Raw genomic sequence first — 21,503 nt, 5'->3', positions numbered from 1 at the left:
CCTGTCCCCACTTTTGCTCAACACTGTACTGGAAGTTCGAGCCAGGGCAATCAGGCAACAGCGAGAAATAAAAGACATCCATGTTGGAAAGGAAGAAGTAAAACTATCTCTATTTGCAGATGACATGGTCTTAAACACAGAAAATCCTGAAGAAGCCACAAAAAAAAAAAAAAAAACCCAACAACAAACTATTAATGCTCATAAATAAACCCAGCAGAGTGGTAGGATACAAGATCAACATACAAAAACCAGTTATATTTCTCAGCAGTGAACAATAGAAAAGTGAAATAAAACAATCTCATTTCTAATAGCATCAAAGAAAATAAAATACCTAGGAATAAATTTAACCAACGAGGTAAAATACTTGTATACTGAAAACTATAACACTGCTGACTAAAATTAAATAAGACCTACATAAACAGAGGACATCCTATGTTCATGGATCAGAAAATGCAATATTTAGATGGCAACACTCCAAATTGATTGATGCAATCTTTATCCAAATTCTCTATTAAACTTCCAACTGCTTTTTCAAAAATGGACTAGTTGATCCCAAAATTCATACGGCATTGAAGGGAGCCTGAAAGCCAAAACAATCTTGAAAAAGAAGAACAAATTTGGAAGGCTCTCATTTCTGGATTACAAAATGTACTACAGAGTTTACAGTAACCATACAGTGGAGTACTGGGATGAGGATAGATCTATAGACGTATATAGGTCACCAGAATGGAATTAAACATCCAGGAACAATCCCATATGTCTATGGTCAACTGATTTTTGACAAGGCTGTCAAGACCACTGAATGGAGAAAGAGTAAATTTTCTAACCAATAGTGCTGGGATAAATGGGTTTCCACATGCAGATGAATGGAGTTGGACCCCTACCTCACAATCTATACAAAAATCAACTCAAAATGAATTTAAAAAGCTAAATAGGGGATCCCTGGGTGGCTCGGCGGTTTGGCGCCTGCCTTTGGCCCGGGGCGCGATCCTGGAGTCCCGGGATCGAGTCCCATGTCGGGCTCCCGGCATGGAGCCTGCTTCTCCCTCCTCCTGTGTCTCTGCCTCTCTCTCTCTCTCTCTCTCTCTCTCTCTCTCTATCATAAATAAATAAATAAATAAATAAATAAATAAATAAATCTTTTAAAAAAAAGCTAAATATAAGAGCGACAACTTTAAAACTCTTAGAAGAAAACACAGTAATCATGTACAATAAATATGTTTATCTTCATGACATGACCTTGGATTTGGCAATGGATTTTTAGGTATGATACCAAAAGCACAAATAAAAGATAAAAAATCGTCACAGAGATAAATGGGACTTCACCCAAACTAAAACCTTTTGTATGTCAAAGGACGCTATCAAGAGAGTGAAAAGACAATCCATATGGGAGAACATATTTGCAAATTGTATACCTGAGAACGGTCTTGTATCTAGAATATATAAAGCACTCTCACAAGTCAACAACAAAATGACCAATTAAAAAAAAAATGGGCAAAGGACTGAACAGAAGTGTCTGTAAGAAGCACATTAAAATAAAAGATTCTCAGCATCATTAGCCATTAGGGAAATACAAACGAAAAGCACAGGGAGATACCACTTCATATGCGTTAGTATGGCTATTAAAAAAGAAAGGAAGAAAAAAGAAAAAAACCCGGTGTCAGTGAGGATATGGAGAAACTGCAATCCTCACACATGACTGGTGGAACGTAAAGTGGTGCAGCTGCTGTGGAAAACAGTCTGGTAGTTTCTCCAAAGGTTACACACACAGTCAGCTAAACTATTATGTCCGAGCAGCCCCACTCCTGGGGGTATTCAGAAAAAATTGTACACAAATGTTCATAGCAGGGGGCGCCTGGGTGGCTCAGTGCTTGAGCATCTGCCTTTGGCTCAGGTCATTATCCTGGGGTCCTGGTATCCAGCCCTGCATCGGGCTCCCCGTGGGCTCCGCCTGCTTCTCCCTCTGCCTGTGTCTCTGCCTCTCTCTGTGTGTCTCATGAACAAATAAATACAATCTTTAAAAAAAAAAAAACAAAAATAAAAACAAATGTTCATAGCAGCATGATTCACCATGGCAAAAACCTGGAAAAATCCACGTGTCAGCCACAGATGACGGGATCAACACAACGTAGTATACCTCTACAACGGAATATTCTTAATCCACAACAAGGAAGGAAGTAGTGATACATGTTACAGTGTGGATGAGCCTCAAAAGCATGATGCTCAGGGAAACAAGCCAGGCACAAAAGACCACATAGTGCATGATGCCATTTATATGAAATGTCCAGAACAGGAAAATCCACAGACAGAGAGCAGAGTAGTTGCCAGAGGCTGAAGGAGGAGGGGGTGGGTAGGGGGTGACTGCTAACCAGTCAGAGTCTCCAGTTTACAGAGTTTCCTTCAAGGGTGATGAGAATGTTCTGGAACTAGATAAGTGAATGGTTGTACAACATTGAGAATGTACTGTCACTGAATCGTATGCTTTTAAGTGGCTAAAATGATTAATTTTATGTCATGTGAATTTGGCCTTGATTAAAAATATACAACTAATTAAAAAACCCATTATTTCCCCTTGTAATTTGAATGGATCTTCTTCCCACATGTGTGCTTTTGTAACCTCACGCACCAGTCACTTGCAAAATACTGGTTCACTGACTTTGCAGATGTTCCAAATGTTGACATGCTGCTAATTCTACACAAATTGAAAACTCACACTCGTTAATATCACTACCCAGGTCCAAATTCTAACTTTTGGGGGGTTGAAAATGTATTGGCAACCAAATCAGCCAGCTGTTCTCCTGGATACGTACACCTCACACCGTTCACTTTTGAGAAAATGTCTGCCAAATCCCCAAGTCTCAATAATCCTCATTTGTCTGTTATTCCTTCAAGCAAACAGTGTTTCATGACAAAAGTGGCTGGTTTGGCTCACAACCATTTGCCCGGTGGCTTTCCTTACGACAATCATCCTACTTTGGCAGAAGTGTCTTTTTTTCCCACAGAATACTGGGAATATGTGAACTCCAGCACTGAGATTTAATACAATTAATAACGTTTACTGCTCCATCAAGGACGGTAGGTGCACCTTAACGGGAAATCGCAGTACCCCAGACGCTGCTTCTCTTTTCCTTTTCACTGTGAGTACAGGGTGCTGAAGACCACCGTGACCTCTGGGAGAGTTTGACGCCTCTGCCTTGCCCTGCACCTGCATTTGTGCCCCGGGGGGCTCATCGATAGTGAATTTGCACAATCAGCACAAATGTCATCGCAGGGAAAGTGGCGGCTGATGGCTTAGTATGACGATGAAAACAGTTTTGACCCTGTAGGGCCCTGGGAGGGTCTTGGGGACACCCAGAGGAGTGCCGGACATACTTAGGACTGCCTGCTATAGAAACTGCAGAGTTACCAGTATTGTGGAAAATAACACAAATTAGAGCTTGCTGCATAAAGATCATCCAGAGGAACCCGTTGCGATTAAATAGGGTCTGATCAAACCCACGGATGCAGGAAATTAATTTGATGCACAGGGGAACCTCCCAAGGTGTTCACTGTGTTTTAAAATTAAATCTTGGTGTAAACCTCAGTAGGCGGTGAAGGCCCCAGTCAGCGCGGAGGGCGCAGTGCGCACGCCTGGCCGGCAGAGGGCGCTGCGGCGCCACCTCCCAGCCCCGCACCGCCCGGGAGCCCCGCCCGGGAGCCCCGCCCGCTTGCACTTGACTTCAAGTCCGAGTCTTCCTTACACACCTGCCGGAGCGACTCTCCCTGCGCGAGTACAAACGCCTTGTTCGATCCTCTCAGTGGCTGGAGAAGTTCGTGTTTAAATATGCTTAAAATAAAAACTAAATTTTATATTTGACTGGAGTTTAACTTTCTGCTATTAAAAAGCGTTAATCAAGGTGCTACATGCACAGGCCCGTATATCACACGGTAAGGAGGAGCCAAGGATGGCCGCAGTAGTGCCCCTCCCCGCCCCACCCGAGGCCCCCCGCAGCTTTCCCTAAAATCATTTCTGGTTCCTGAACTTCCAGCAGTTTCCTTCCATCTCGGTACCGTGCACATGCTTATGCATGTTTCTTGACTTATCAGGAGCTTCGTTTTTATTTTTGATTCAATGCAATGCAGCAATATTCCTTTTTACCGGCCACGTAGTACCATGTTCATGCTACATGAAGTATCAACAGAATATAGGGGGAGGGAAGGACACATACGGTGCTTTAAAGGGAAGGAGGGCAGAAAATGCTAAGGACTCGATCAAAGATACAGTGTCTCCAGAACCTGTTTTTTTTTTTTAAAGATTTATTTTTTATTTATTTATGATAGAGACACACACACAGAGAGAGAGAGAGAGAGAGAGAGAGAGAGGGAGGGAGGGAGGGAGGCAGAGACACAGGCAGAGGGAGAAGCAGGCTCCATGCAGGGAGCCTGATGTGGGACTTGATCCTGGGACTCCGCAGGATCACAACCTGGGCGGAAGGCAGGCGCCAAACCGCTGAGCCACCCAGGGACCCCCAGAACCTGTTTTAATAGCTCCCAGGTATCTTAAAATAAGCCAACTGTTTAGGAAATCCCTCTCCTTTCAGGTATAATCCTAGCAAGCTTCCACCTGATGTAAGGGTTGTATCGGGGGCTCCTGAGGGAGGGTGGGGTTCACTTTGAGTGTATGCCCAAGTGGCTGTTCCATTTATAACACCATGATCTCATTAAAAGGGCCCACTAGATAGGGGTCACCCTTGCCGGGGCCGGCAACGACCAGTGTTGGAGCAACAGCGGCATCTCTGGACGGGTGGGCCACAATCCAACACGTGGGACTGCGCCCCTGGGAGCTGGAAGCAGGAAGGGAGGGGATGTTCCCTGGAAAGGCCGAGGAGGAGTGAGGACAAGGACAGAGGAGCACTCCAGTTACCCTGTCTCCGCAGACCTAGCTTAGTTCGAGGAAACAGAAGTATAAATGCTTTATGAGCAACTCCTTTGGATCTTTAAAGAACTTGGAAAGTGGTTTAAAAGACAGATTGGGGGATCCCTGGGTGGCGCAGCGGTTTGGCGCCTGCCTTTGGCTCAGGGCGCGATCCTGGAGACCCGGGATCGAGTCCCACATCGGGCTCCTGGTGCATGGAGCCTGCTTCTCCCTCTGCCTGTGTCTCTGCCTCTCTCTCTCTCTGTGTTACTATCATAAATAAATAAAAATTAAAAAATAAATAAATAAAAGACAGATTGGGCAGTCCCGGTGGCGCAGCGGTTTAGCGCCGCCTGCAGCCCAGGGTGTGATCCTGGAGACCCGGGATCGAGTCCTGCATCAGCTCCCTGCATGGAGCCTGCTTCTTCCTCTGCCTGGGTCTCTGCCTCTCTCTCTGTGTGTCTCTCATGAATAAATAAATAAAATCTTAAAAAAAAAAAAGACAGACTAAAAAATAAAATAAAATAAAATAAAATAAAATAAAATAAAATAAAATAAAATAAAATAAAATAAAATAAAGGCAGGGCAGCTCCGGTGGTGCAGTGGTTTAGTGCTGCCTGCAGCCCGGCGTGTGATCCTGGAGACCCGGGATCAAGTCCCCACATCAGGCTCCCTGCATGGAGCCTGCTTCTCCCTCTGCCTGTGTCTCTGCCTCTCTCTGTCTCTCTCTCTGAATAAATAAATTTTTAAAAAATCTTAAAAAAATAAAAAAATAAAATAAAATAAAAGGCAGACAGAGACACTGCTGGAACTTTGAGGGCCAGGATATAAGTCCCAGAATTCAGCCTGCAGAAAGGAAACAGCCCGCGGGGAAGGGCCAGGTGGGAAGATGGGAGAGAATCTTGGGGCTCCCTGCCCTGGGGCAGGGGGCGCTGGCTTGGGGAAAATAGGGCATTTTAAATCTGTTTGCGCCCATTTTTATTTTGCTAATTAAACATTTAAGAACACGTAAGTACTGTTATACAGGTTTGCTGTACAAAAGTCTGATTACGGCAGCGACAGTGTCCACTCAGGGCCAGGACTGCAGTGGGGCCGACGAGGCACCCGGGCCACCAAACTCAAGGAAGTGCTCATTCTCAAGATCGTGTCAGGGCAAGGATGGCACCTGGAGGTGAGCGCCTCCTGAAATTCGGTGCCCTGGGCACCTGGCCCGGCACACCTCACCCAAGTCCTGCCTCAACTTCTCCCTGGCGCCACCCAATTCCCACACAGGAGGATAAGCCTTTACTAATACCTGGCATGGGTCCTTTCAGGAGCATTCTATCAGATTCACATTTGCTTTAATGATTTTCTCCTCAGTTGGGGTTGTGCTACGTATTCAGTTCCACTACATGCGTTTATCACTTAATCTTTCGTGATTTATCTTTCTGAGCCAGTTCTTATAGATCAAGGGTTGGCAAACTTTTTCTGTAAAGGGCCAGATAGTAAATATTTTGGGTTTTGTGGGCCAGAAAGTCTGTCCACAGCTACTCAGCTCTGTCCTTGCGGTTGGAAAGCAGCCACAGACAACAAGTGAAGGGATGGGTGTGGCCGTGTGCCAATAAAACTTTATTTACAAGACCAGGCAGCTGGCTGGATTTGGCTGTGGGGCTGTAGTTTGCTGTTCCCCGCTGCCCCATAATTCTACCAAGAATCACACATTATGGATTTGTAAGACCTTACTGTGAAACCGAATTTTAAAAATGCTAAGGGTATAGAGGTGATGGCTGCACGGTACTGTGCGTGTACTAAGCGCCAACAGTAATCATTTTCAGCAGCTGACATGTTTAGTTCTCGTAATTCCTAGAACTTTATTTATTTATTATTATTATTTTTTATGATAGTCACACAGAGAGAGAGAGACAGAGAGAGGCAGAGACACAGGCAGAGGGAGAAGCAGGCTCCATGCACCGGGAGCCCGACGTGGGATTCGATCCCGGGATTCCAGGATCGCGTCCTGGGCCAAAGGCAGGCGCCAAACCACTACGCCACCCAGGGATCCCCCTAGAACTTAAAACAACAGAGTTCTACTTAATTAAAAAAATTATAAACTTTTCATTTGGATATAATTCCAGACTTACAAAGACTTTGGAAAAATAGCACCAAGAATTGAATCCCCTTCGGCTAGCCTTCCCACATGTTAGCATCTCGCATGACCTCAGCAGGAGGATCAAGACCCAGAAATCAACCCCCGTTCACAGCGATGAACCAATGAAAGGCCTCGTTAGAGTGTGACGACCACTGCACTGGCGTCCTTTTTCTGGACCAGGATCCAGTCCAGAGCCATACACTGTGGTCATTTCACACACACAGCCGTGAAGAAAATACCAGAAAAATGAGAAATGGGCAGAGTGGCAGATGATTTTATTAGATCAACGGCCCGTTTGTCCACCATCGCCCTTGACATTCTAAGCGGGTTTATATCACTCCAAACAGGAACGATGACTTCGCTGGTAAATTAACTGAGACTTTTCCGAACAAGTGCACAAGAGTGCTTTCTTTCCAGGATGACATTCTCTTTCTTTAACTTTGTCACCGGAGGCAGAAGAGAGTTGTGCAAACCTCAGATCTCTTTCAAAGCTGTGCTCCTGAGTGAGCACAGGTACTGCTCCTGCCTTTACAAAGGAACGTGCAAAACCAGCCTCAGAAGTGATGATATTGGAGCCCCTGGGGTGGGGGGGGAGGCTCTGTGTTTTAGCGTCTGCCTTCGGCTCAGGTCGTGGTCCTGGGGTCCTGGGGTCGAGCCCCACCACATCGGGCTCCCTGCCCAGCGCAGAGCCTGCTTCTCCCTCTGCCCCCGGCTTGTGCTCTCTCTCACTGTCTCTCTCTCTCTCAAATAAATAAAATCCTTTTAAAAAAAAAGAAGTGATGGTATCAGTGAATGTTTGTCAAAACCCATAAAAGGCACGGCGCCAAGCCTGAACCCTAATGTCAACCAGGACCTTTGGTTAATAGTAACCACGTGTCAAGACTGGCTCATTGACAGTAACAAATGTACTGACTTCTGTGAAAGGCTAATGAGGGAAACCATGTGAGTGTGTGTGTGTGGAGGGGGGCTATGCGGATTCTCCTACATCCTGCTCAGTTTTTCTGTGACCCTAAAGTGAGCTTAAAAAGGAGCCTATTCGATTAAAGAAAAAAGTGATGATAGTTTCGTCAGGGAAAAAAAGCAGATATGCTCTTGGCAAAACTCCCTTATCAAACAACGTGCATTTGCTCACAACGTTTTTGCTCTGATGTGCAGAGGATGAGGAGGCTTCCAGCAAATGCTTGGTACATGTGTGACGTCATAGGACAGTTTAGATATCTTGCATCTTCACTGGAAACACAGGCTACAGAGAAGACACGTTTTGTGGTTGGTGATCCATTGTAAACTGTGACCTGTGTGGGTGACACGCCAGCCCCGTGGGCCACCTGGAAGGGTCACCGTGGCACTGGAGGGGCATGTGTGGGAAGCCGAGACATGGAGGGAGCCATGGATGGTCCATTCACAGACTCCCCGGCCTTGACTCAGCGCTGACGAGCTGGACAGCAAATACAAGATTCGGCTTTCCTGAAGCCACGTGGGCCGGGGATCAGGGGCATGATGCCTCCCTGCGTGCTGAAGTAGGAGCTGAGTTTCTGATGACACCAATAAAGAAATTCCTGTGATTTCAAGTGGCATATCTCCAGGATGTATGTCGTAGAACTTGAATCCATCAGTCCAGGGCCCTAACTATCGTGACCTTTAATACTGGGAACCAGATCTCAGGATTTTCGAAGAAGACTCACAGCGTCCCAAGGGGCTGGGCTGCTGACACGCTGGCTTCTCAAACCTGACACATGAGGGTTTTCTTCATCTGGGGGAGGACGAAATCGATGGTGCAGTCCTAGACGTATCTGAAAGCTGCTTCAGGTGCCGCAAAGCTGACACAAGCTCTGTTGGTAGCGGAAAGCAGCCAGAGAGCGCTCAGAACCCACCTGCCACTGTTCTCCCAGGTGACTTCGCTTCTCACCCTTCTGGCTTCGGCGCAGCACGTGCTGATGGACCTGGTGTGTAGCAATCCTGAGTGGAGTCGCTAGGGCAGACACCATCCTGACCTCTGCATGATCTGAATACCCAGAGCTGCCACTACCTGTGAGCCAGGACTCCGATTTCCTGGAAACGTAGAGTTCGCAAAGACGCCACTCAGATGGGAATGTGACCCCTGGGTCAGCTTATCCTTCATTAGGCCAGACCTAGAGGCCCCGATGAGCCACCGCAATGGTATGTCCCCCCATGGGCAGGAATGCTCTATTTTTATTATGGTAAGAATTGGTTAGACCATTTGTCTTCATCAGTTCCTGTTGTGTGGCCCGTGGGGACCACTTGTTTGTACACATGGCCTCCTGCAGCTGGAGAGTCTTGAGGGAGGAGGGGCCCTCCGAGGGCAGCTGTCGGGGTGGTAGGGTCTCTGCCTTGTGCAGCCCGAGAGCCCCCAGCCTCCGCTTGACACAACTCAAAGGGCAAATCCTGGGCTGAAACAGCAAGACCAAGCCTCTGAGTTTAGAACCTGTGCTCTGTGTGGTTAATAAAAGTGCAACAGAAAATGGTTTTATTAAAAACTCTCCATTTGGGCAATTAAGTTTTAAGATTTATGTAATACTGATGAAATAAAGTCTCAAGAAAATCTGCCATCAAAAGTCTGAAATCTCTCATTGAGGCTGTACGGGTGATTCCCTGCGGTCTTCATGCTCTGTTTTCAGAATTAATTTAAGATCTGAAAATTCTGACAGAAAAAGCTGGCCGGCATCAAGTGTTGGATGCAGGAGCCCTCTTTTAATTCTATTCCAATCCCAAGGCCATTCTGATTCTCGGCTCCTGGAAAGGCCCTCAGATCTCTGTTGCATATGCGTGAGATGTTCTCCTGCCAAAACAAGCTGATGAACAGAGCAGGAAGGGTCAGCACTCAGACTGCCTTCTGAGATGATCACTCCCGGGGCTTGCACGGAGAGGGGTGTCAAACACAGCCTGTTCATGGATTCCCAATGGATTGAAAAACATGATTCTTCAAGCTGAGTGGCCTGGGGTCAGGGCTGCACATTTGCTTGCAGTAGGATAGTGTGGACCATAGAGAACATTGTGGTTTCTCACTAAATCTGTGGCCTGTGATCCTAGTATATTCTGCTATTATGCGCTGATGCAATTTGCTACCATTGAACCTGTCATGTCCGTGACAGTTCATGTGGCCTGTGAGGAATGCCTTCTCATCAGTGCCAGCTCGAAACTCACATCATTTCAGCCAGTCTTCCAAGGGAGAACGTGTGTGGATGCCTATGGCTGCCCAGGCCCTGGTGGGCTGCAGGGACTGAGTGAGGCGAGGTGCCTCTGGAAAGCAAGTAACTTCTCTTCACCCTGCCCACAGAACCAGGTCCTAGGGAGCACTCTGGACATAGCGGACAGTGAGACCAGAGGGGAGTGCTCTCTGAGGTCAGGTAGCCCCAGAGCACATCAGCACGAAAAGAACAGGGATGGGGCAAGAGCATCACCTTCTTCTTCTTCTTCTTCTTTTTTTTTTTTTTTTTTAAGATTTAATTAATTTATTTGAAAGAGAAAGACAGAGATAGAGATAGCAGGAGAGAACACGAGTGGGGAGAAGGAGAAGCAGGCTCACCACTGAGCAGGGAGCCTGACTCGCAGGACCCTGAGATCCTGACCTGAGCTGAAGCCAGACATTTAACCGACTGAGCCACCCAGGCGCCCCCAGAGCATCACCTTCTGTTTCAAGAGGTTATTAACTCAACACCAAAAGACGAAGTTATTTTCTAATTGATACTCAGTGAATGTAATCCATCACATTAACAATCTCCAGAAGAAAAAACTCATGATCGTATCAGTGAAGAAAAAACATTTGACAAAAATTAATATTCATTTATGATAAATACTTGCAGAAAATGAGGGACAGAAGGGAATTTCCTCAACCTGAAAAAGGGCATCTATGAAAATCTACAGCCAATATCACACTTGGTGGTGAAAGACTGAAGATTTTCTCCTAAGATTAGGAACAAAGCAAAGATGTCCACCCTTGCCACTCCTGTTCAACACCATACTGGAAGCCCTAGCTAGTGCAAAAAGACAAAAAAAAAAAAAAAAAAAAAAAAAAAAGGAATAAAAGTCATCTAGATTGGAAAAAGAGAAATAATATTGTTTCTATTTGCAAAGAACAAAAAACTCTTGCAGCTCTTACAAGTGAGTTCAGCCAGGCCACAGGATGCAAGGCCAACAGCCAAAAATCAACAGCTGGAAACTGAAATTAAAAAGCAATATTGGGCAGCCTGGGTGGCACAGCGGTTCAGCGCCGCCTGCAGCCCACAGTGTGATCCTGGAGACCCGGGATCAAGTCCCATGTCGGGCTCCCTGCATGGAGCCTGCTTCTCCCTCTGCCTGTGTCTCTGCCTCTCTCTCACGCTCTGTATCTCTCATGAGTAAATAAAATAAAATCTTTTAAAAAAAGCAATACCATTTATAGTAGCTCCAGAAACATAAAATATTAAGGCATAAATCTAACAAAATATGTATAGAATTTGCATGCTAAAAACTACAAAGTGCTGATGACAGAAATCAAAGATCTAAATAAATGGGAAAAAAACATACTATGTTCATGGATGGGAAGACCCAATAGAGTCAAGATGTCAGTTCTCCCCCAAATTGATCTACAGGTCTAATGCTGCTTAGTCAAAATCTCATAGACAGAATGACCTAAAACTTACAAAGAAAAATCTACAATTATATAAATAGCCCACAAAATGGTGAAATGAGAGGAAACACTCGACACAGCTTTGAATGAAAAGACACTCTAAAGACTGGGAGAACATACTTGCAAACCACGCATCTGACAGGGGACGTGTATCCAGGATATGTAGAGAACTCTCAAAACTCAACAGTAAGAAAACAAACAACCCAGTTAAAAAATAAACAAATGTCTTGAACTGATAGGTCACCAAAGAGCATCTAACGAGAGGCAAGCAAGCACATGAAAAGCTGCTTACCATCCTTGGCAACTGAGAAAATGCAAGTCACAATCACAGTGAGATACCACTACACGCCTATCAGAACGACGAAAATGAAGAATGGTCGACAACACCAAGTGCTGGTGACGAGGTGGAGCATAGGGACTCATACGTCATTGGGGGGGAGGGTAACACAAAATGGTACAACCACTTGGGAAAACTGTTGGTGGTTTCCAATAACGTTAAACATACACTTACCGTGGGAACCAGCAATCCCGTTTGTAGGTATTTATCCAAAAGAAAGGAAAACATGTGTCCATACAAAAAGCCGTACGCGAATACTTACAGAGGCTTTTTATTCATAATCAGCAAAGACTGGAAACTGCCCAAATGACCCTCAAATGGTGAATGGATGAATGAGCCATGGTGTAACAGAGTCCTACCCAGTAGCAAAGAAGAAGCGAGTCCTGATTTGTGTGACAACTTGAAAGGGTCTCAAAGGCACAGAGTGAGTGAAAGGGGCGGCCTCAGGAGTTTACCTACTGTATGTTCTGTTTATACGACACTCCTGAAAAGACAAAACTAGAGTGACAGACGACCAATCAGCATTTGCCAGGGGCTGTGGGCCGTGGGAGGAGGGAGATTTTAGGGTGAGGAGCCACTCTGCACCCTGACCGTGGCAACAGTGACATGAGGTTGTTGCGTCAAAACTCAGGGCTGCACGCCAAAGTCGGTCAATTTTACTCTGTGTTAATTTTCCAAATGAAGTAAAAGTAAGCATGGAAAATAGACTTTAAGAGCAGACGCATGGGATCCCTGGATGGCGCAGCGGTTTGGCGCCTGCCTTTGGCCCAGGGCGCGATCCTGGAGACCCGGGATCGAATCCCACGTCGGGCTCCCGGTGCATGGAGCCTGCTTCTCCCTCTGCCTGTGTCTCTGCCTCTCTCTCTCTCTGTGACTATCACAAATAAATAAATAAATACCTTAAAAAAAAAAAAAAATTTAAAAAAAAAAAAATAAAAAAAAAAAAAAAAAATAAGAGCAGACGCATTTATAAAGTGGGCCACGGACTGTCTGGGGCAGGAGCGTGGGGCAGTAAGTGGGTGCAGTTCCCAAGACAGAGGCAGTGGTCACGTGGATGGACGGGCCTGGGCGTTTGTGACAGCGACACCAATGGTGGCCATGCTGGACTCAGGACTCAGACACGACTTCCACGGCAGCCCGGCAGGGGCCTTCTGCCCTCTTTGTTTACCAGAGTACCTGGTCCCCAGGGGTGGACACTTGCCTCAGATCACACGCCCCTCCGGGTGGCAGGGCTCCGGCTCCAGTACCCCAGGCTGCCTTCCACTCACCATCCCTGCCGCTGAGGAGGGTCTATTCAGGGTCTACCCTGCTGCCCCCGAGAGCCTCGTACATACCGTAGCTGGCGATGACCGGGAAGTGTGGGCCAGGGAGTGTCTGGTGCTGTCCATCCCCCCGTGGATGAGATAGGCTCCCGCGCTGGAGACAATGGGGCTCCCCCCGACATCCATGGTGATGCCCACCATGCTGTGGGAGGGGACCGCCGGCGGGGAGGAGCCTGCCACGGTCACCTGGGCGCCGCCCGGGGCCTCGAAGTAAGAAGCTGCGCTGCTGGGGGCGTACATCTGAGGCTCGGGGTTGTAGGCATAGGCCGTCCGTCTGTCAGGAAGAGAGAAGGGCCTCCTCTGAGTCTCACGGGAATCCAGCAAGACTTCACAATCAAAGCTGGAGCCCCTTGAGACCGAACGCACGGGGTGATTCAGACATGAAGTGTCAGGGCAGTGCAAAGGTCAAAGTGATCACTTCTGGAAATATTAAGGATCACAGGATGACTCATCGAAACTACTGCTGAAGAATTCTAAGTGTGTAAATGGGTTGCAAGAGGGAGCTCCTTTGTGGAGATGGAACGATTCTGTGTCTTACTGTGGTTACACGCAATCTGCACACAGGGTAAAGTGGCCTGGACCACACACACGCACACGCATGCACACGAATGCGTGCAGGCTGGTACCTGTGATAGAGGCTGACAGTGCATCCCAGTGTCAACCCCCTGTGCTACAGTCACAGAAGAGGTCACCCCTGGGGGAGGCAGGGTAAAGGGCACACACAACTCGGCACCAAGTCTGCAACTTCCCGAGGGCCCGTGATTCTCTCAAAACAAAGTTTTTGCAAAATGAAATTGTGTAATAAAAAGAAGTTCTGAGCGATACCAAGAATTTTCTGATGTTCCTTCACCGTTTGGATTAAATGACTAACCCTGTGCTCTGAGACTCAGATTTTTAGGTTCTGTTGCCTCGTGGAGAGCTGGTCCCAGTCAAAGGCAGTGCCTGGAGCTTAGGGGTGTGTCTCGAGGGCTGGTCCCTCTGGGTGGCAGCGAGGCCTCTCTAACCGGCCTCCAGGAGGCCTGCACCCCTGTCTCGCCTCCCTGGGTGACAGCCTACCTAACTGTAGCACAGGATCAAGTCTGAGAAGTTGACAGTGGGGCGACCTACAGACCTTGCTCCGATTTCCCGGGCTGTTCGGGCCCTGTCGTGCATCTGCGTGTGCACAGTGTGCTTCCGTGCTGCGCTGCAGAAACTCGCACAGCTCCGGGGGGCACAATAGGCCCCCTCACACCCGATCCCTGAACTTCTGGAAGGAGGTCGTGGAAATCAAACGAACCAAAGGGCTCGTGTCTTGAGGGCAATGAGCTTCATGGGAAATGTATCATTTTGTGCCCCAAACACCACAGAGTTCGAAGGCAGAACACTCTAGAAGTCCTTGACAAACGGAAAATCAAGTTTTATCAACATCATAAAGAGCCAGAGGTGAACACAGGCAAGGATGAGAAGGCAGAGAGAGAAATGGTTTCTGGATTGTGAAGACTGAATCTTCAGACTTAACAGCCGGATCGGGGTTTTGTTTCGTTGTGTGTTGTTGAAAGGCTGCCTTTTCCAGGAGTGAGATCTATAACGGCCTGGAGATTTCTGAAATCCTCCACAGGGCTCTGAAGTCCTGGGACTGTTGTGACAGTTCCAACATCACCCAGAGGAGGAGGAGGAGCTTCTGCACACAGAGCCCCAAGTGGGAAAGGTGGTGGAGGAGGGAGTCCTGGGGGAAGGTTCTGGACAAGGCCCACACGTGCCCACCAGGAGGGCCCTTCCGAGGGGAGGGGAAACCCACGTACAAGGCTCCATTCGTGTAGACGGCGTCTCCGCCTTCCACGTACTGCACCTGCGGGGGGTACACGTGTTGCACGGACTGGACCTGAAACAACATCAGATACCTGGTGTCACGCACGGCGATCTCCTGGTGGCGTGCACTGGGCACGTCTCCTCTTGCCTTTGGTGAACACCTACTCCTACATTTCAGATTTCCCACCACAGTCGTCACTTCTACCAAGAAACTACCAGAAATGGTCACCAACAGGCCCCGCGGGAATTGAACTGCTACCAATCTGATGCATTTTCTGTGTATGGCAGTTGTTTCTGCCGGGGAGCACGGGGTGGGGGTGGGGGTGCCGAGGCGGGGCCCCCTTTCTGGGGTAGGGGGAGGAACCCAGCGGGAAGCTCAGAGCAAAGCTGCAGAGCAGAGCTGGGATGGTCAGTCCCTCCTGCCCGCCAGGGGTGGGTCCCACTGGACAGTAGAAGAAGCCAGAGCTGTGGACGGAATGTGACCTTGGTGGTGGGGGTCAGACACCCCTCAACCCCACAGGGCAGAGGGCTCGAGCTCGTGATACCCTACATGACCTCCCTGATGTCCCCTCTGGGTGCCTCTGGCAGCCCTCCCCGGTGGGGGGGGTCCTGGGAGCCACACTGGGGAGACCTTCAGTCTGAGCAGAATGGAGGGAGTGGGGTGCCTGGAGTGGGAGATGGGAGAGGGGCACCAGGACGCCCCCAGCCCCGCCTGCCACGCCCCTGCCCTCACCTGTGTAATGTCAGTTCAGCACCTCAGCAGCCAGGGACGCTGGCCCTGGTGGTGCCTAACCCAACCTCCTCTGGGAGTGAGAAAATCAGGGGCTGGTTTCATTGTGACCTCTCTCTAAAGCCTCTTCAGGGAGCGGCAGGATGGGGCTGATTCCCACCTCCCAGGACAACCCAACACGGTGCACACACACACAAGCCCCGAGAATAACAAGCGTGCCTCGAGAAGGTTCCAGGGATTAACGTGCTGGGGGTGGGCTGTGCCTGAGGGGGCTGGGTGAAACCCAGAAGTCACTCTGCAAGTCCAGGTTGCCCAGAGAGGAAGGCTGGGGCAGGCCCAGCTCCACAGAGAGGAAACTTCTGGAATCACGACACTGGGCGTGTCTCCCTCAAGATGCTGAGACAGAGCCACTGGTTCCCTGCTGGACCTGCCAGGAGCCTTTGCTTCCCGCCCATGACCCCGAAGGCGGCCCCAGTTGCCACCAGACAAGGGCCTCTAAACACACCTGCAACCTAAGCGGGGCCCCTTGGGGAGAGACGTGTGCCTTCTGGTCTCAGCTGCACCGTAATTATGCTCAGGGTCCTTTTAGGCAAAAGGCTGCACTCACTTCGACCCAGTAGGTCACAGAGCACAAGTCAGCAAACTCCATCGCTTGGGCCAAACCTGGCCCGCCTCTTTTTTGTAAATAAAGTTTTACTGGCACACAGCCACGCCCCTTCGCGTACATCTACAGTGGCTTCTGTGAGACCGTGGCAGGAGTTCAGCAGTTGTGTCAGGATTGGCCAGTCCACTAAGCCGAAAAATGTGCTATTTGGCCTTTTCCAGAAAGGTCTGCCCTCCGGTGCTCTAGATGACAGGGACTCTGAGCTGCCGGTGAGCCCGGGCTTTGAAGCTCTGGTCCCGGACCACCTGATTTCACAAGGAGCACTTCCTGGGTCAGTGCACTGGTCTGAGGGCAGGACACTGGCCTCCCTAGGACGGTCCACGTTCCTGCAGTCCAGCAGTCACGTGGCTTCTCTGCGTGTCCACCTCAGCACCCCAGGGCTCTATGGAAGTGCTGGCTTGCACCCCAAATGCTGAATTTCTGAACGAATGAAAGGCCATCAGCTTTCTTGGCTTATTGCAAACTCTGTGCAGTAAAAGAGTTTTTTTTTCTTTTTTAACATAGCTCCTAAAGAACCTTCTGGTAAAGGACCGAAGATATCAAAGACCATGGAATAGCAGCAACAGAAAAGGATGCAATGTTCAGAGAGGGCTCCGGATCGCTAAGTGCTAGCGTGCCCCGTTGGCACCTGTGCTGTGGTTACCTGCTGTGGCACCTGCTGGACCCTGGGGAGGGAGATTGGCTGCATCTGAGCCCCTTTGGGAGCCGAGCCCGCTGCCTGGACCAACACCCTCTAAAAGGGAAGGAGAGAAGGACATTTAGACTTGTCAGAGTTTAGTCCTTAAAACAAACACCGATTAGAACCAGAGCACCGCCACCTACTCCACTGTCACCTCACAGAAACATAAGCAGGACTGAGAGGAGAGGAGAGGATGGGGCACGCATGTGCACGGGTGCGCGCACACACACACACACACACACACTCACTAGCACGCAGGAGCGCACGCGCCTCCACCTGCCCCCAGCAGCTCTCCCGCCTTGGGGCCTGTTCTGCAAGGCGACGTGCGCTGTCCCTGGCGCCGGGCTGAGAGGACCCTCTGGACAGCTGTCCACACCACCTTCCCATGGTGGGAAGTTGGGCTGGACGCGGCAGGGCTGGGAGGTGAAGCGAGAAGAGGGTATCTGGGGACCCGAGGCAGCGGGAACTCCTCTCTCTGGCAAAGGAGAGAGGCTCTCGCTGGTGAGGGAGGCAGGGCAGCCAGTGGGCATGAGCATTTGGAGCTTTCCAGAAAGGGGGTGCCCCAAATAAGCAGCAGGAAGTCTCTGCCTGGGGAGCAGAGGATGCACCTGGGGGCGGGGCGGGCACGTGGGGGGGGGCTGGGGGCCTGGGTGCATCTCTAGCAGGGGCGGGAGCCCTGGAACTGGGGAGGGACGTGGTGGCCGCGGTGGGACCCTGGCACCAGCCAGGTCCTGGGGCCGCAGGAGTCTGGGGCCTGGCGGGAAGGACCCAAGGCGGCCCGGGGTGGACGGCTGATGTGTCAGGTTGCGGTGGGCAGGGCAGCAAGTCAGTTGGGCTACAACTGAATCTGATCACACCCCCTGCGCCCCCTCGGATGGGCTTCCGAGGCCCACGCCGGGGCTGCCGTATTGGCAGGAAATAAAAGCTAAACGTGTCCGACTATCCATCTTGAGATGAACAGACCACTCAGGCCTGTCTTCTTGTTCTTGGGGAATTATGCGGCTGTTTCATCAATTCCGTCATGCTTCTGACCCCTGGGATCGTACTGGGGGTGGTCACGTGGCCACAGGGGGCCTCTGCACACATCTCCGAGCTTCCAGGCTGTTCCGCCGCCCTCGGCTTTGTGTGGTCTCCAGTCACTGACTTTATGTTTACGTCTGCGGTGTGTTTCCATCCGTGGCAAAAAGCCAGAAGTCAAGGGCCTTCGTGTGCAAAGTCCCTCCTTGCAAATTTTAAAGACTACATCCATTCTAATGCTGGCATTCTAACCCATTTTGTGCCTTATCCATAGTCTTCCTGGGTAACGGGTATTTCCCAGGTGCGAGAAAACTTCCCTTAAAAGACAGAAATAGGCTCAGCTGGTTTCTTTTGGTGTTTGTATCTTTGAGTCCTTGGTGGGACGTTTTCAACAGCAAAAAAGCCAGATAATGGGGACATGCTGGGGCAGCGGGCACAGAGCAAACGGTGTGGCTGTTTCAACAGCAGCTGCCTTGGGACCGAGATGTTAATTTGGGAAAATACAGATTCCTCTCTCTGCTGACTCAGGTGTTTTTCAAAACCTAGGAGGATGCGTGCCCCCCGCCCCGGCCACACTGGTTTTCCCAGAACAGCTCGAGCCCCGAGCAGCAGGGGCTGGTCTGTTACCTGCGGGGAGGCTGGCACAGGCCGGGCCACGGGAGCCTGGGCTGCCGCCGACGGACACAGAGCCACAGAAGCCGGCGAATCGGATCCACCCTCTGAGTTCTGCATGCTCAGCTCTAAAGAAAGGCGGAGAGAGGTTGAGTGGAGCGGGGTTGCCATCCGGAAGCCCCAGGAGGCAACGTCAGACGCGGACAAGCTCGCCAAGGGGTTACTGTCTAGGCCTCAAAATCCAAATGCAAGGAAGGATGCTGGCTGTACCCAGGAAGGAAGACAGGGATCCGGGGGGCCCACGTGTTCACAGAGTGACGAGGGGGGGCGGCTAGGAAGTGTTTTTCCCAATATGAAACCAGAAGTCGGCTCTGCGGGCCTTCCTCAGTGGCAGGCTGGAGCAGCTCACTGCTTCTCCCCTTGCCGGTCTGATCCGGCCTGAGCTGCTTTCCAGCCCTTATACCATTGTTTACTCATTTATACAGCTAATCGCAAGCTCTTGAAGGATGTTTGCCATCTGGGGACCCAGTGTCTCCCCCTCAGCACTGGGGACGCCGGGGCCGGGTCGTCGGTTGGGCGGACCTCGGCATCCCTGACCTCTACTCATTAGATGCCAGCAGCAGCACCTCTCTCCCCACCCCACCCCGTCAGCACAACCCAAACATCTGTAGATATTGTCCAAGGGAGGAAAAAGGTGACACAAAGTGGGGGTAAAGAAGCATTTTATCTTGGGCTTGGATAGAAGTCCTGCCTTCTGTTCCTGGAGATCCTTTTTTCTTTTTTTTTTTTTTTAAGATTTTATTTATTTATTAGAGAGAAAGAGTGAGCATGAGTGGGAGAAGGGGCAGTGGGAGAAGCAAACTCCCCACTGAGCAAAGGGCCTGACATGGAACTTAATCCCAGGACCCTGGGATCATGACCTGAGGCCAAAGGCAGATGCTTAACTGAGCCACCCAGGTGTCCCAAGTGTTCCTGGAGATCCTTACCCACAAGAAAGCATAAAAGCTTATTTCTTTACAGCCGGATGCATACGTCTCACAAATAGGTAGTTTAAAAATTCTATACCAAAAGACTCATTTCATTTTTTCCCTAAGATTTTATTTATTTGACAGCGTGCACGCACAGGTGGGGGGAGCAGCAGAGGGAGAGGGAGAAGCAGGCTCCCCACGAAGCAGAGAGCATGATGCCAGGATCGATCCCAGGACCCTGAGATCATGGCCTGAGCCGAAGGCAGACACTTCACCAGCTGAGCCACCCAGGCGTCCCCCAAAAGACTCATTTCATACCAGAACAATGTGACAGATGATACAAAAAAAGACCATTCCATGAAAATGCTCAAGGCCCAACAGTCTTCACTTCTTAAGAACTGGCTGCTTTCGGTCCTTGAGAAGCTGTTAAATATGCAAACTGGAGATTGGGAGTGGCTTAGTGGGCAGGTGCACCCCCGTCCTGCGCAGCACGTCCTCCCCAGCTGTCAAGTGGGGTCTCCCCACTTCTGCCTCGTGGAGAGGCCTGAGCAGCACAGTGCGCGCTGCGGTGCTCAAACCGGCGGCCAGAATTTTCCATCTGCTTTCCTCGTACCACAAGAGCTCCCACCTCTAAGAACAAGTCAAGAAAGCCGAAAGCCATGTGTGGGTGTTTAAATGTGTGAGTGTTGGCTTAACCCCGTCTTCATTGATGAGGAACATTCTAGGACTTGGCCCGTTTCCCCTCCCAGAGCCTTTGGTACCTGGAGAGCCACTGGATGGATCCATGGCCATGGGGCCTGCGCCTGTGGCGGTTTCCTGTTTCCCTGACTCAGTCCTCGCCACTAGATGTCCCCAGAGTCGCGTGGTGATCGGCAGTCCCCTACTTTCTTCCTGGCTTTCAGAGGAGGAGATGGAGAATTTCTCAAGTGTACTTCCTGGGTCTCCCAACTCTCTGCTTTCTGGACAGAATTGACCTTTGGAATGATTTTGTAGGGAGTTGCTTAATTGAGGTCTTATTTACAGTTTTCCCCAACGTTTGAGCCAGTCACCTGCACCCCACACACCACTTTGTTCCACTCTGAAGCCAGGAAGTGGGTAGTGGGAGGAGATCACTGGACTTGGTGGAGAGAACCCACTAGAGACAGAGCGGGAAAGCTGACTCAGAGCCCGGCTCCTTGTTCACAGGCAGAAATAACTGTGCTCCAGAGTCTAAGTCATTAAAACCAGGGGAGCCCGTGAGTGTGAGGCTAAGGGTAAGCCCACGCTCGGCTCACTGTGGCCAGAGCACAATTTCCAGAATTCAAGTTATTCAAGATCGTGCCAAGTTTTCACACTAATATGTTTCATAGTTTAACACTCTGTATACCACGTGCTGTTTGTCACACTGTTTAGCATACAGTGTCTAGGCCAAGAGTCACCAAACTTTTCCTGCAAAGGATCAGAGACTTTTGGGCACATCTGGTCCTGTTACAACTTCTAGACTTTGCTGTCCTGGCATAAAAGTAGCCATTGCTCACACACACGCACACACACACACACACACACACACACACGAGTGATCCTGTGTTCTAGTAAGACTTCATTTACAAAAAAAAAAAAAAAAGGTGACAGGCCAGGTTTGGCCTACAGACCATTGTTGCCAGTCCTTGGTTCATATAATTTAGGTTTGATGAAGTGACGTGGTTTTGGAAGATGGGTAGAAAAAGGACACAGTCTGTATTCAAAACCTTGAGGTCC

The 21,503-nt window shown here is 49.6% G+C and overlaps 1 protein-coding gene across 3 annotated transcripts in view; it reads right to left on the bottom strand.

Moving 5' to 3' along the window:
* RFX2 (regulatory factor X2) overlaps window positions 1–21,503 on the bottom strand; it is a 97,801-nt gene that overhangs the window by 22,706 nt on the left and 53,592 nt on the right. For all 3 annotated transcript variants that reach the window (XM_038567609.1, XM_038567611.1, XM_038567610.1), the window contains exons 2-5: window positions 18,814–18,926; window positions 17,134–17,223; window positions 15,090–15,169; window positions 13,321–13,582 (exon numbers count right to left, since the gene is read on the bottom strand). In XM_038567609.1, the coding sequence (XP_038423537.1) occupies window positions 13,321–13,582; window positions 15,090–15,169; window positions 17,134–17,223; window positions 18,814–18,918 (537 nt within the window). In that variant the 5' untranslated portion in view covers window positions 18,919–18,926. The remainder of the gene's footprint in view (window positions 1–13,320; window positions 13,583–15,089; window positions 15,170–17,133; window positions 17,224–18,813; window positions 18,927–21,503) is intronic.

This window comes from Canis lupus, chromosome 20 (genome assembly GCF_011100685.1).
Source record: "Canis lupus familiaris isolate Mischka breed German Shepherd chromosome 20, alternate assembly UU_Cfam_GSD_1.0, whole genome shotgun sequence".
Taxonomy (NCBI): domain Eukaryota; kingdom Metazoa; phylum Chordata; class Mammalia; order Carnivora; family Canidae; genus Canis; species Canis lupus.
The sequence above is the reverse complement of the archived record's forward strand: the minus strand, read 5'-3'. Positions and strand labels throughout refer to the sequence as shown.